This window comes from Brienomyrus brachyistius, chromosome 2 (genome assembly GCF_023856365.1).
Source record: "Brienomyrus brachyistius isolate T26 chromosome 2, BBRACH_0.4, whole genome shotgun sequence".
In the NCBI taxonomy this organism is placed as follows: Eukaryota; Metazoa; Chordata; class Actinopteri; order Osteoglossiformes; family Mormyridae; genus Brienomyrus; species Brienomyrus brachyistius.
In genome coordinates this window covers 28,191,584-28,206,175 of record NC_064534.1, presented here as the reverse complement: position 1 = coordinate 28,206,175, position 14,592 = coordinate 28,191,584, and the positions used below count along the sequence as shown (strand labels likewise).

The window sequence follows — 14,592 nt, the reverse complement described above, 5'->3', positions numbered from 1 at the left end:
TCATTAGCGGGAATGTAGAACGACGTTACATAAGACCAGGCGATAATCAGGACAAGCTACAGTGACACGTGAAGAAACACACAGGGTCAGCCTGTTAACTTCAAAACAGTGAAAATGGAGACGTTTCCCTCCTTTATCCATATAAGGCCTTGTCTGTCCTGACAGATATTTGTTCACTGCACAGATATGTTATGCAGAAGTTCAAATAACAATTTCAAAGGAAAAAGAATTTTCTAGAACTTTTATCCCAGAAAGGTCTTGCTTGGCATGAAGTCGTGTTATTTCTGACCACAGCCGTGCTACAGCGTCGGAAAAGCCGAAACCATTTAAAAGCAGATCTCCCATGTTCAGGACACCGGGGCGGGGGGTAACTCACCACTTCCCAGTGTGAGGTGTTCCTCTCCCGATACTGCACCTCGTAGATGAGGCTCATCCAGCCAGCCTTCACGTCAGCCGAAGGCGGCGGCTCCCAGCGCACGATGATGTCAAAGTGCAGCCCGGAGCGGCTCACGTTCAGCAGGGTCCAGTTCAGGCTGACGGGAGGATCAGGGTGCACTGGGAAACAGGGGCGGGAGACACTCAGCTGAGCATGTGGCCCCGGCAGAGTCACCTCTGCTGCCGGTGACCTTGCCGTGCCGTTTAAAGGGCATTACCAAGCTCATGGTATCCCCATCCGAACATCTTGCAGGGTTACGGTGAGCCTGTAGTTTATCCCTGGAGGTGCAGGACACAAGGTAGCTGGGAGACGTTGCCTGTCCACACACTGACACACTGTTACTAAACTAAATTTCTTTTGATATATTTGTCCTGCCTCCCCCCCCCCAACACACACTGTCCCAAAATAAATATTAAATAAAATTATATAAAATGTTCTTTTAATTCGTAGCCGTCATGTAACGTATACAGGCATACAAGGTCCTCATATTATTTTTTTTTATTTCTAAAGGTAGCGATTTTAAAATAGAGAGAACAGTAGGGGCATGGCGGCAGAACTAAGTCCAAACACAGAGCAGAGGGGGTGGGGATCAAACCTGCAACCCTGGAGGTATGAGGCGAGAGCGCCACCTACAGACTGCCTCTGGTGAGTCTGGTAAATCTGGTTCAGTCTCTTAAATGGCAGCTACTTTACCCCGGAAGGATGCACACTCATTTTATTTGTTTACGTAGCCATATGCTTCTTGGAAATGTTTCAGGAACAGGATCTCAAATCAAAGGTAGCGAGGCGTGACTTCCTGCAAATCCAGAAGCTTTGGGTAACAAGTAACGCTTCATCCCAACTTCTCCTGAAAGGGAGCCTGGCACAGGGCACTGATGATTTTTAAGCGATGATTAAAAAAATATATAAATGCAGAAGCGCATAAACAAATAAACAAGATTCCTGGCCTTCAAAGTCAGAATCTTTCATGGTATTTCTGGCTACTCTATAAATAGCTGCTCCCTCCTGATGGAGGACCGTTCGGAGGTGCAGACCACGTTACAGCATATTTAGCTGTCTTCTGGCATTATACAGCACCAGCAGAGCAGGTTCCAGAAGCTAAAGCACTGCCCCTCCCCAAACCCCCAAGTACCAGAGAGACAGGCAGTTACAAAGTGACAAGCCTGTCAGTCTAAGCAAGGGCCATATCACTGCATTCAGAAGCAGGCACCAGTTCGCTCTGGAAAAGTGTGGCAGCGAGTATTCAAGATGAAATCCGTGGCTTGTGCAACTGCCACTGGCCCTTCCAAACCACACCCCCAGCCCTCCCCACTCTCCAGACTCCTCTGAAGGTCACGACGTTCTGTTTGCACAGTCTTTCACAAACAAGACCCGGTGCTAAATCCACTCGGCTTTAAAGTTTTTCCTCTAAGTGTGAAGGAATCACATTTCGAACAGAAGTATAAGTATTTTATTTTTACAAGAAATAACAAACACATAAATTGAACCTGGAACAATAAAAAACTGAAAGCATCAGGACCAATTAAGGCTTCCTCACGACCGCTGTTATCCTCACGATTGCCTTATCTTATGTTCTCTGCAATTTGCACTTTCACAATATACATATAAGTAGGATTTTTTTAAATGGGGTGAGTCTTTTTTTATGTGTTCACTTTGTGTTTGTTCAGCTATTACTTGTGGCTAATTTTATTTCAATCTTTATGCAATTCAAACAGAACAAGAGGCAATTTAATGGTTGATTACATGCAACGATAATCACATGAACTTGAATCCTACAGAAACTACCAAAAACATGTATAAATATACTCACAAAGCAGCACTGATAACACAAATAATCATCTGGCGAACACCCCACCAGCCAGACTGTGCTGTTTTTCTTCTTGAATTACTACCGCTGGATTTGCAACAGAACACAAGTGACTACCTGCATGTTCACAATATAATCCTGAAAGCCGGTGACAAATTAGACACTTTGTTATGTAAAGGGTAAAAAAGCAGGATTATCATTAACGCTTAATGACAACAGGACTAAAATAGCTACAATGGAATGGCTGGGATGACAGCAGCGCCTCTGCTTATGACTGCTTACCCCACATGTAGACCACATGTCCTCATCTGAAGTATTTATTTAAAAAATAACACATGCCTCTGTAACAAAGTTATTTAGTTGGTAAAACTTGGACCTTTCTTTAATGTACAGGTTAGCCTGACAGCAAATCAGGAGGCATAGTTTCATACCCCGTGTTGCCCAAGAACTTGGCGGAACATTGAACTATGTCAACGAGAGGCACATGTCGACGGTCGGGACACTGCGAACCCTTCACAGAGTCAGCCGGACGGCCAATGTCTGCCACCTCCTATAAACACATTGGTCTACAAGTGGTCCCAAGCAGGCACGTAAACGGGTAGCAAAATTACGAGTTTGAACGTCACCCCCCCATCTCAAAATCTAGGGGGACCTCCACCCTATCGGTAGGGTCACTGAACACCCCAAGATTTCAGACTACAGGCAAGGTTCCAAGAGGACAGCGTCATCCCGAACGGTCACTTGCCCATTCTCCGCACCCCCAGTGATCAGTGCAGGGCAGCGTTTGTCCAAACAAAGCCTACGGTCCGCACTCAGAGCCTGCCGCAGACGTGCGGGGAAAGGCACACTCACCGATGTCTTCCACGTTGAAGCAGCGCTCATCGTATGTCACATTGTGGTGGCGGGAGCGCAGCTGCAGGCAGTAAGAGGTCCAGATGGACGTGTAGCTCTTGTTGAAGTAGCACTCATTGGGCACGGTGGCGGTGTAGTCGGGGCACTCCATCCAGTTTCTGGAGAGGGAGCTGCCGAACAGCATCCATTCAGAGAGCGGGGGTGAGAATGCGGTGTGTGTGAGCAGCGGCGAATCGGTCACGAGCCTGGCGACCCTTCACTTCCAAATGATTCAGCCATTGCAGGGGGACGCTGGTCTGCCATAATGCATTATGTGACTCATCTCTAACACTACTTAATTTAAGTATGTAGATCTGTTTTTATATATTACTTTTTTATCTTTGCATCTTGTTTTATCGCGCAAGAATGAGACGCGCAGACTGTGGAACGATGTAAGACTTTATCACCCACCTACTGCGTCCACCAAGCATGTGACCAGATTTAACAGCTCCGGGTGGATCCCACAAGATCACTACCGATTCACTGCCCAATTATTAGTATTTGTGGCAATTGAAGAAATCAATAAATATTGCATATAAATATTGTAATGGCATTTTATATATCATCTATTTATCCTTTGTTTTAACTCTATTACCCCCTTTTTGACTAAATTAATTAAATTTATCTATACTCTCTTTTTTTGGAATCACAGGAGAAAGTCGGATTTTCACGGCAAAGCGTATCAGCATCGCTGCATGTGATAAATAAAATCTTGAATCAATGAAAATATTCACAGGGTTTTCTTTTTAAGAGCAGAAGTCTTACAAATAAACATTTCATGTCATGAGAAGGGCAGTTTTTCTGCTGTTTCTGTTTTTCTCCTGAGGTCATCGTGGCTCGTGTCCTGTTTGTCTCTGGGTTGTTATCTGGCCCAGGTGAGCGCCGGCGTCCGTGCAGAGGCGGGCAGCGGCTAAATGCCCTGCGACTGTTTTTCCCAGCAGAGCTGTGCGACTAATGCATGACTAGAATTTAATGCCAAGGACAGATGGTCAAGGGAGAAGCTCCTGTGTCACACTTACTTCTTTTTCAGAAAGAACACCCGCAGGGCGCCGGGCTCAGAGAGATTCCGGAAGCTTCCGGCACTCCACCAGCATCGGAAGGTCTCCTGCTCCCGAGAGAGGCAGGCCGTAAAATGGGGGCCTTCTAGGGGTGCTTAAAGGGAAAAGATTAAAAATCAGTGAGCATTACACACCGGAGGAATAGGAGGTCATGTAGATTTGATAGTTTAAGGAACCAAGAGAGATCCTGCTTTAGGAACGCTGTCTTCTCTTAGAATTCCAAGAGAACAGACTGGGATTCTTCATACCCATTAATAATTTGTTTAATAGTTTAAAAACCCCAACAAAGGAGAAAAAGAAACACCATCCAGCATTTTCTTAACTTTAAGATACAGACAGAGGCTTATTTTGTAATTATTTAAAATTAACACAATAAAAAATTTCTTGAATAATGGCAAAATGTCATGACACACTCAGTGGCTGCTTTATTAGGTACGCCTAGCTGGCATTGGGTAGGGCCACTTTGTTAGGTACGCCTAGCTGGCAGCGGGTAGGGCCACTTTGTTAGGTACGCCTAGCTGGCATCGGGTAGGGCCACTTTGTTAGGTACGCCTAGCTGTCATCGGGTAGGGCCACTTTGTTAGGTACGCCTAGCTGGCATCGGGTAGGGCCACTTTGTTAGGTACGCCTAGCTGGCAGCGGGTAGGGCCACTTTGTTAGGTACGCCTAGCTGGCATCGGGTAGGGCCCACTCTGCCTCCTGAACCACTTCAGGGCTGGATGAGTTGTTCCATCAGGGATGTCTTTCTGCACACCACTTGCACTGAGCTGTTATCTTTGCACTGTCATCCTGGTCATTTTCCTGTGACGTCCCTTCAACAAGGTGCTTTTTTTGCCCAAAGAAAAAGACACTGACTGAAAATGTTTCCATTTGTCACACTATTCTCTGTAAACTCTATAGACTGTGGTGTGTAAAATTTTCAGAGGGGAGCCGGTTTCTGAGATCCTGGCACTTAGAATCATACCACGTTTAAAATGACCTAGATTATGTATCTTAATGTTTACCTAAATAGTAAGTGAAGCTCTTGGCTCTGCCTGTATGGTGCATATGCTGAGCTGCAGCCAAATAATCCACTGTTTGGAGGAGCAGGCTGTTTGAGTTAGCAAGCAGGTGTACCTAATAAAGTGGCCATGCTAGGGAATGGCCTAGTGATCAAGCCTCCTAGCAGCTGCTTCAGGTCTCAGACGCTGAAACGTGATTCTTTTGGCTGCCCCCAACCTCTTCTTAAACCCCATCCACCCAAAGCCCATCTTCATTTTGACATTCTCATTATTAAAAACAGCTCAAGAGGAACTTCAGATCATTGAATACCACAATCCTCACACAGCCATAAATATCTAACCCCCACACCATCCCACCTCCTGAAGACATCTAACTAAAGCAAACAGTCAGATAGAGTGGGACTGCAGAGCGCTAGATTGCCTCAGTTTTTTATTTTATTGTGAACAGAAGCATGTAAATTTAGTGTGACCTTTAAACAGCGCACAAGTTAGAGACGGCTGTATAAAATCCAATTTGCAGGAAGACAGTAATGCCATAATACAGCTCTCCTGGCTCGACCGACACCAGTCGCCGACAGCAAGATGGATTCCTCCTGTACAAAGCTGCTGAGCTCCACAAAACTCGACCCGATCGACTGAAAGCCGGGCCCAGACGGTGGGTAAATACTGGCTCTGTCCATCCCCACCAGCCCTCCAAGGGAAGGCAAACGCAGGAAGTCTCCCATGCACCCAGGGTGCATCTAACTCCTACTGCCGTCAACACAAACACACACATGAATTAGCATCATTCCCATGCTGACCCCCTTTGCGCCTCTATGCAACGTGCAGCACCTGGGTTACCAATAATTATGAAAAAAATTATTATTTCATGCTCGACACTCCAGGGCTATATTGTTAAAATGCCTTTTAGGTTTTTATTAGCAAATGGTTCGGAGGATTTGACAAACACTCTTAGACTCCTTAGTCTGAAATCTCCGTCTTCCCCATTTTCAGATTTTTACTCCTGATAACCCAGGATGAACACAGCTCTGCTGTATCACTGCGATGAGTCTGGGGAGGGAACGCAAGAATTTTTGCTACTAGTCAACTGGGCTAGTTTACTAAAAAAATAAAATGCATTCAACATGCAGTGTTTTTTTTTTTTACACTAGCCAGTGGGGTAGTGGCCAATATTTTTGTACTACCCCTAGTCTAAATTACTCGCCTCGGGTGAGCGTGCAGAATTAATTTCCAGACCTGGATGAGTCCAAGACAAAAGCTCAGGAAATGAGACAGAGGCTTAATCTTCTGGAAGAGCACAGAAAGGAAGAACTTTAAGGAGCCAGTTTATTCGGCAAGCAGACACACGTATGCAGTGATATGTACCGAGTTGGGTTATATACATTATTAGACGAGGTCCAGGTTAATCTTCCTCTGAAAAAGCTGCAACATTTTGTTCATAAGACCAGTGCATTTTTCACCATCTCCAGCATATATCATATTGTATACCTATACATATATACTTTTATTGCTGATTTTATTGCTTGATTTTTATTGCTATTGATTAATAATGAAGGGTGGGGGTTCGAAGGCATGTTTTTCTTGTCCCAAACAGGTTTCCTCAGGGTGCTCTGGTGTCTGTCCACCATCCAAGACCATGGTTTAGCAAACTGGTTTCTCTAAACTGCTCATAGCGTCTGTCCGTGTGAACATCCTGCACTGGAATGGCACCGCATTCAGGGTGTACCCCCGCCCTGTGCCCTGTGCTGCCTGCTGTAGGCCACCAGCGAGCCTGACCAGCACATACATTTGGAAGATGGATGGATGGAAGATATGCTGGCAACTATTTGTGATCAATTTTACCATAATGATATGTAATTTCTATGCATAATTACATAGAATTTCTTTTCCTGGGGTTGGAAGAAAGGCCTTCTAAAGTGTGTTTGGGAAGCAACACACGAAGACAAAGTTAACAGCAGAGTATGAACTGGTTTACATAGCTCCACACCACCCAGCAGCAGTCTTCAGCCATCCGAACACAGATTTACAGCTGGTATTACAGCGCGGGCAGCTTTAAGGGCTGCCATAAACAACCTGCGGCTGGATGGGACTATACATCTCCACTGGCGCACTTGTGTGGCTGCGCCGCATGAGGGGATGCAGAAATTTGTATTTTGTGTATTTTCTAAGCTGGTGACACCGACAAGGAGATTTGCTCGAAACACAGAGAAACGCAGGTAGCCACAAAGCGCAAGGAGAGAGGCAGCATCGTTACGGCCTGTTTTTCCATCTGACGGTCAATTGTCCACATTAAGGCCCCTTCACCAGCCCAGAAATCAATGCCGCCAACTCGGCCCCCGAAGCACGGGGGCCATCGATTGTGGCCTTCAGGAGCATCGCTTCATCGTTTATCACGCCTGGGTTGGGGGGGAGGGGCAGGGTGGTTCACCCAGGCTCTGATCAGGGAGCACAAACAATTCAGCTGTCCACCACGGAGCGGGTGGAAGGAACATCAAGTTCCCAATAGTGTGGGAGCACAGAGAGACGCACGTTGGAGAGAGTGAGGTTTGAGTCTGTGCTGGCAGCTTGAGGAGAGAGTGGCTTATCAGAAATATAACCACAATCACAGTAATGATCTAATCAAACCTGATTTTTCAGCATCCTCGGAGTTTCATAAAATGCACACTCAATACTGGACTTTTCTACAACATTAACTAAGACAACATCACTGTTAGACTTCCATCCATCCATCCATCAATCCATCCATCCATTTTCTGAAACTGCTTCTATTCAGGGTGGTCCTCCGGAAGGTCCGGAAGCTATGGGCGCAAGGCAGGGAACAACCCAGGATGGAGCCCCAAGCAATCACAGGGCACACTCACACACCAGTCACTCACACACCAGTCACTCACACACCAGTCACTCACACATGCCCATCTATGGGCCATTTGGTAACTTCAATCAATCTCAGTATGTTTTTGGACTGTGGGGGGAAACTGGAGTACCTGGAGGAAATCCCACGACATGGGAAGAACATGCAAAACCCACACACAGGGAATCCTGCCGGAGGCTTGAACCCTGGTGCCATACATCTGAGGCAACAGTGCTGTCCTCTGCACCACCATATCAACCCAGCTGTCAGACTGAAAAAGTCAATTAGACTCTTTAAGCATCATATGCAGACTGTTTCTAAACAGTCCATAGGACAGTGGTGTCAAACTCCAGTCCTGGGGGGTCAGAGCCCTGTATACCTTAGTTCTGTCCCTGTTCCACCACAAATGATTCAGCCCCATAGCTGTGTTGTAATTAGCACAAAGAGTTGAATCAGGTGTGTTAAATGAGGGGAAACCAAACACTGTGCAGGGCTCCAGCCCTCCAGGACTGGAGTTCGACACCCCTACTATAGGACATGGGTTTGTGTCGCACCCCCTGCTCAGTGTGTGTGTGGGAGGGGGGAGGTTCTCCTGGCATTTGCATAGGTTTGTCTTGCCCACCATCCAAAAAATGCCGGTTAACCAAGCTAATCTATCTAAATTTCCTTTAGTGTGTATGTGTCCTGCAATGGACTGGCATCCCAAGCAAGATGTACCCCAGCCTCCTGTCCTGGCTGGCATGGTTTCTAAGCCCCTTTACAACTCTGATCAGGATAAGAAGTTGCAAATGTATATTTCTTATTATCAATAATCTGCACAAAACATCTCCGTAGCAAACAGTAAAATGACTCTACTTTTACCCAAGCCTATTACGTGGTCCACATACATACAGCTCCTGTAGTAGCCGGTAGTAATTTGCTGTGTGGATATAGCAAATGCTGAACAAAATAAATCACAGTCAATATATGCTACACAGATAATACACAGCACATGGCTGAACCCTGTTACATGTATGTTACACTGTAGGTACCGTTGTCACTGTATGCAGAGCCCCCAACGTGTCACAGATAAAGGCGATTATTCAAAATGAGATGTTGTGTTCAAGAGGCAGTTGGGCTCATCATACAGATGTTCTGGGGTAATTATCTGCGGGCCGAAGGGAGCAGCTCGATGACTCACTCCCTCCTGCTGCGGGCTGCACGCTGGTTGGCATTTTTTTTTTTAAACAGCCTGTTTTGCTGAAAGATTCACTGAGGGTTTTCTCTGAAAGCGGAAACTTGAAAAAAAAAAAATTATCATTCTCCGGACACACGTTTCTGCAATTTAAGCTCGAAATTACAGTAATGATGGATCTGAATCTGGCGGAAAGAGGGTGAATGGGTTTTCAAAGCTTGAGGACCTGATGCCCATGTCGCATGTCTGCGCATGGGTTATGCAACGGTGCTCGGATGCGCATGTCTGCACTCCATCGTCTGAAATATTTCAGACAGCAGACCAGACTGACTCTTAAACTAACATACATCACCGTCATACTCTAACAGCTATAGAACGCGACACATTACATCAGGTTAGTTTGCCCAATTTTAAAACATTAACGTAACAGCAAAGTGATTTTATACCACGGCCCTGCTGAATTCTCGAATCTAATTGGCCAGAAGGACATCGATTAATTTTCTATAACCGCACACACAGTACTGAGGAATTTTAAGTAAGGGTAGTTGGAATTTAAGATTATAATAGCTCATTGATTTACTGACGTAATTTGCCTGGTTGGTACAACACGATTTAAAATGAACTGAACCTAAACAGAAAAGTTTGATCACTGGGGAGGTTAAATCGCTGCGTGCGGGTGGGTCTTTGCCTCCGCAGTTGTGCATTTAAGAGTGTATAATGAACAGCCTATCGTGAATTGACCCTTACTTAAATCATTAAGGAACGCCTTGTGCAGAAGAAGTGTTACACATTATGCTGATTTATTTAAGTGTGCAAAACTGTGTACTAGTGAGACAGTTCAGGCACGCTGGTCACCCACTGGCTCCCATGACTCCATTTTTCCCTCCCCAGGGGTAGTGCTATCATACAGACCATCAGCAGGTACAGGGGTATAAGGCGATTCTGCCATGTGTATGTGCACATTGTGCACAGAAAGTACCACACACCCGTCCACCTGCATCCAAACGCAAAGGAGTGTACAAACGTGCAAAGTGACGCATGGAAACAGTAAAGCACTGGTGATCTGCATCACGCTCTCTCAATTTAAAAACTCTGGTGACTCGCAAATGGGGGGGGGGGGGGGGGACCACTGATCCTGCTGGAATTTTCCTTCACCCTGGAAAATCCCCTAATTTTAGCAGGCAGATGAACAACATTGGTACTAAATAGGGACTCTCCTCCGACTTATGTTTACATTCTGTCAAACTTTATAATATTCCAGAATCTACTATTACACATCCTTACAAATATCATTGATTTTAGTAGCATATTAAAGGAACATCAGAGCACTACTTGATAAAAGAATTGCAAAAAAGTTACTCAATCTTAACATAATCATGCTGTTCACATAATAATTGCACTCAGCACATCACTGAAGTATTCTGTAAAGCATTATTCATTCTAATAAGAAAACAACAATTCATTCAAGCAGCACTACAGAAATTATTCCAACATGGCCGAGGGATACAGAGTTGCAGAATTTGTTTGGGCAGTTCCTTAGCTACGGGCATAGGGAAAGAAATATTAGCACTTTAACATACAAATGGGCTCTTTATTATCCAAGGGGAATGCACATAAAATTAGCTTTACAAAAATCATATTTTATTAAGTCTATGAGGATCTGTATTGCAAACAACCCTGAGGCAGCGGATCCTTGGAAAAGAATTCAGTTTCTTTGAAACGGAAAACTCTGTTGTGTAGAATCAGGGATATGTGTCTCTCGGCATTGCAGCAACAATGTTTGCTGCCTTAACTGGCCAGAGTGCAGATAGTCCAACAGTCATAAAGGGCTCTCAGAACCTGACCTAACATCCCACCCAGGAACCGGCTGTTCCAGGGCACAGAGCAAACCTTTCCGCCCCCACTGGGGCTCCCCTGGCGGTGGGGCGCAAACAGTGTGCAGTGGCAGCCAGTGAGGTTTCGCGGATAATCCGATAGGAACTATCGGCCAATGGCCTTCAGAGACCACGCCTGGCATACAAGAGGCCAAACAGCCGGATGAGAGGGGGGCTTTAACAACAAAATCACTCTGGTGAGCCTTTAAGTACTGGGAAAGTCTTCCAGAGCATCTTCACTCTTGCTTGTTTATTGGGCTAATGGGGAGAAAGGAAACATATGCAGATTTCCTAGAAATCCAGTGAGTTCACTAGCGATTTCGAAGAAAGTTGTGGGAAGGGGGGGGGGGGGGGGGGCGTGAAAAAAAAAATTGAGTTTAATGGCAGGACATGCATGCTCACATCTAGCCAGCTAGAGAAACAGCCCCTTTGGTGTAAGAAAGAAATGCACTAAAAGTAAAAGACTGGTTTGGGCACGAGGGTTCAGCCAGCTGTTTCTTGTGTACAGAGGTGAACACAGCTGTTAGCAACGACTTCCAACACCAAAGCTGGGGTCTATCCTGGCTACCTGCCAACAAGACAGTACGGACAACAGACTAACATACTCCTACCAGACAGCCAATCAAGTGTGAGTGTGAAGCCAGCTTGTAATTAAGAGTTAAATGCTTGTTAGATGGTCATTACTTCCTTTGTAATCTTACCCACAGAATCTGGGGACCTCAGGACTGCTCCTATAGCATTGTGTGTTTCATAATACTACACCTCCAGTTAAATACAGAAGAAGATCCCCTTTACACAGCAGAAACAAAAAATCAGAAAGCCCATTGCAGATTAAAAATAAAGCAACAATAATGCATAAATTAAAGGGTAGTTTGCTGACAACAGCATAAACTATCATCCATGATTTCCAATGAGAAACACAGACGGCACAGTATGGAGCTAAAAGGGGCACCTCTTGGTCTGCTGCAAGTGATTGCAAACTAGTTGGACTCCTGACAAAAGAGCAGCCAAAAGACTGATGGACAAGAATAAAATAAGACACCCAAGTCTTGAGCAAGACCCTGACCCCCCAGTTGCTCCAGGGACTGGCTGATCCTGCTTTCTCAATTGTATGTCGTTTTGGGTAAAAGTCACTGCTAAATAAATAGATGGAAATGGACCCTTTGGTTGGCCAACTTCTTGCACAACGCCCACACACCACCCCAGACATTGCCTCTGCTTATTTTTGTCAGCAAAATCGGAGAAGAGTCTTTGTCAATCCATCCATTCTATTTTTTATATCTATTTTATATCGACCCATGCAGGGTCGCGTAGGTCTGGAGCCTATCCTGGAAGGTGCTGGCGCAAAGCAAGGAATCGCCCACGACAAGGCACCAACTGATTGCAGGGTGCACTCTTCACACACACACACACACACACACACACACACACACACACACACACACACACAGACAGATACACACAGACACACACACACAGACACACACACACCTTTGTAGTATACACTCAATTATTTATGCATAAACCACTCTATGTCTCCCAGACCTGAAGGGTACGTTCTCCCAGCTTCTCCCAATCCAGCGGATTGCCTTGCTCAGTACTTTTTGAAGTATATTTAGGGTCATTGTCATAGTGTATACTTTGCATGGCAAATTACTTAGTAAATAGCCATCTTGACATTTTTATATAATATAAATGTCATCTAAATTATGCCCCTGTATGTATGAAGTTACTACTGTAAGAACTGGGAGCATTGTGTGTAGAGCTCATTATTACAGGGCTGATTGTTGAGACAAAGATATGTGGCATACCCAAGCCAAGACTTTTAATATTAAAGATATTGCACACTTACTAATATTATGTATCAGTAATATTTATATATTATATGATTTCATGTGATCCAAATAATTTTCAGTATTGTCTGTGGCTTACTTGTCTTCTGCAGGTTTCTGATCTTTTGATAATCTGCTCATGGCCAACTCGCGATTAACCGAAACGTCACATGTCGAATGTGAAGGGGGCGAGGCATTTCTAGAATGTGCTAATAGTTGTCAAGGAAATATTAGGATTTCTTGTGCAATGAGCTAAGAATTTGTGAAATCCTTCACTTTCTGATGTTTTCCGATAAATATCCAAAGAATGTAAGTATGGAAACCAAAAGATTTTTTTGTTCAACAGTTTTGTGGAAGAAATGGTAAATCATCTGGGAAAAAAGTGTGGAAGGTCAGAATTATATTTGGCACTATAAGGCGCATAGGAATAGTTTGATTTCATATACTGTTCACCATAAGACAAGAAGGATCCACCAGTCACTCTTCACTGTTAGGCTTAAGGGCCTTACTCAAGGGTCCAACAAAAATATGACTATTCTGTTAGATACAAAATTCAAACCCACAACCATCTGGACTAAGGCACAGATCCCAGCTCCCTCAGCAAAATACCACCAAAAATGACATAGTGGTTAAGCTACTAGGTTTTTGCCAGTACTGTTGTGACTCTGAGAAATGTACTTAGCCCAAATCACTTAATACCCAGCTTGAAACAGATCCAACCTTAATCCCTTTGGATACAGATATCTGCTATTTATAGAAAACAGAAGCACGTATGTAAGTGCTTCATATACAGTAACCAGTCAAGATGCCCTGATTTACTTAAAGGCTCCCCCTATAGGACAGTAATGCAGATTGTGCTTTTTATAAGCCAGACGTTTTTCAAAAAATTTACAGTAGTTAAGACTGGCCTGCGGTTTGGTTCACAGCAATACAGCTCTGGAAAAAATTAAGAGACCACAGCAAAATTTTTGGTTTCACTCATTTCTCAATTTATGGACATGCTTCTGTATAAAATATACATGTTTCTGCAAACTGCAGCCTGGTTCTTCTCTGTGTTTCTCATTGACGAAGGCCTTCTTCCTTGCTTTATGGGTCTTCAGTACCGCTTCCAGTAGACTCCTACAAACTTGCCCTAGCAGTTAACTTTACATCAGGTAACTTGATGTCATCCTTCAATTCATGAGACACTGTCGGATAAGTTGACCACCATCTCTGGCATTAGAGAGTCGCTTCTTCCTTCTACCTGGCTGGTTTCTGGTTGTTCCCAATGTCTCCTGCTTCAACATGTTCTTGTGTGCTGCTCTCTTAGAAACTTTGAACCTGGAAACAACCTCCCACGTAGCTTTCAGCTAGCAGAACCAGGATTAAACTAGGATTCAAAAATGCAGATTTTTTAAAATAATATTGTGTGGTCTCAATTTTTTCCAGAGCTGTACCTTCCAGAGTCCATATTAGCTACATGTCAGACTAACATGAACATTACAATGAACTTAAGTAAGTAGTTATTGAAGTTAGCAGTTATCGTGCCACTGCTGGGATTCCAGGCAACCTTTGCCTGCTAGAAATATCCAAACACCATACAAAGAAATTGAAAAAAAACCCACTGATATTGGTGTGGTAGCCTGATATCAACGCCAACATATCAACCATTAATAAACAAAACAACTA

At 44.4% G+C, this 14,592-nt stretch overlaps 1 protein-coding gene across 3 annotated transcripts in view; it reads right to left on the bottom strand.

Annotated features, from left to right (window-relative positions):
- ghra (growth hormone receptor a) overlaps positions 1-14,592 on the bottom strand; it is a 39,659-nt gene that overhangs the window by 8,349 nt on the left and 16,718 nt on the right. For all 3 annotated transcript variants that reach the window (XM_048988926.1, XM_048988935.1, XM_048988944.1), the window contains exons 3-5: positions 4,154-4,286; positions 3,096-3,265; positions 377-555 (exon numbers count right to left, since the gene is read on the bottom strand). In XM_048988926.1, the coding sequence (XP_048844883.1) occupies positions 377-555; positions 3,096-3,265; positions 4,154-4,286 (482 nt within the window). The remainder of the gene's footprint in view (positions 1-376; positions 556-3,095; positions 3,266-4,153; positions 4,287-14,592) is intronic.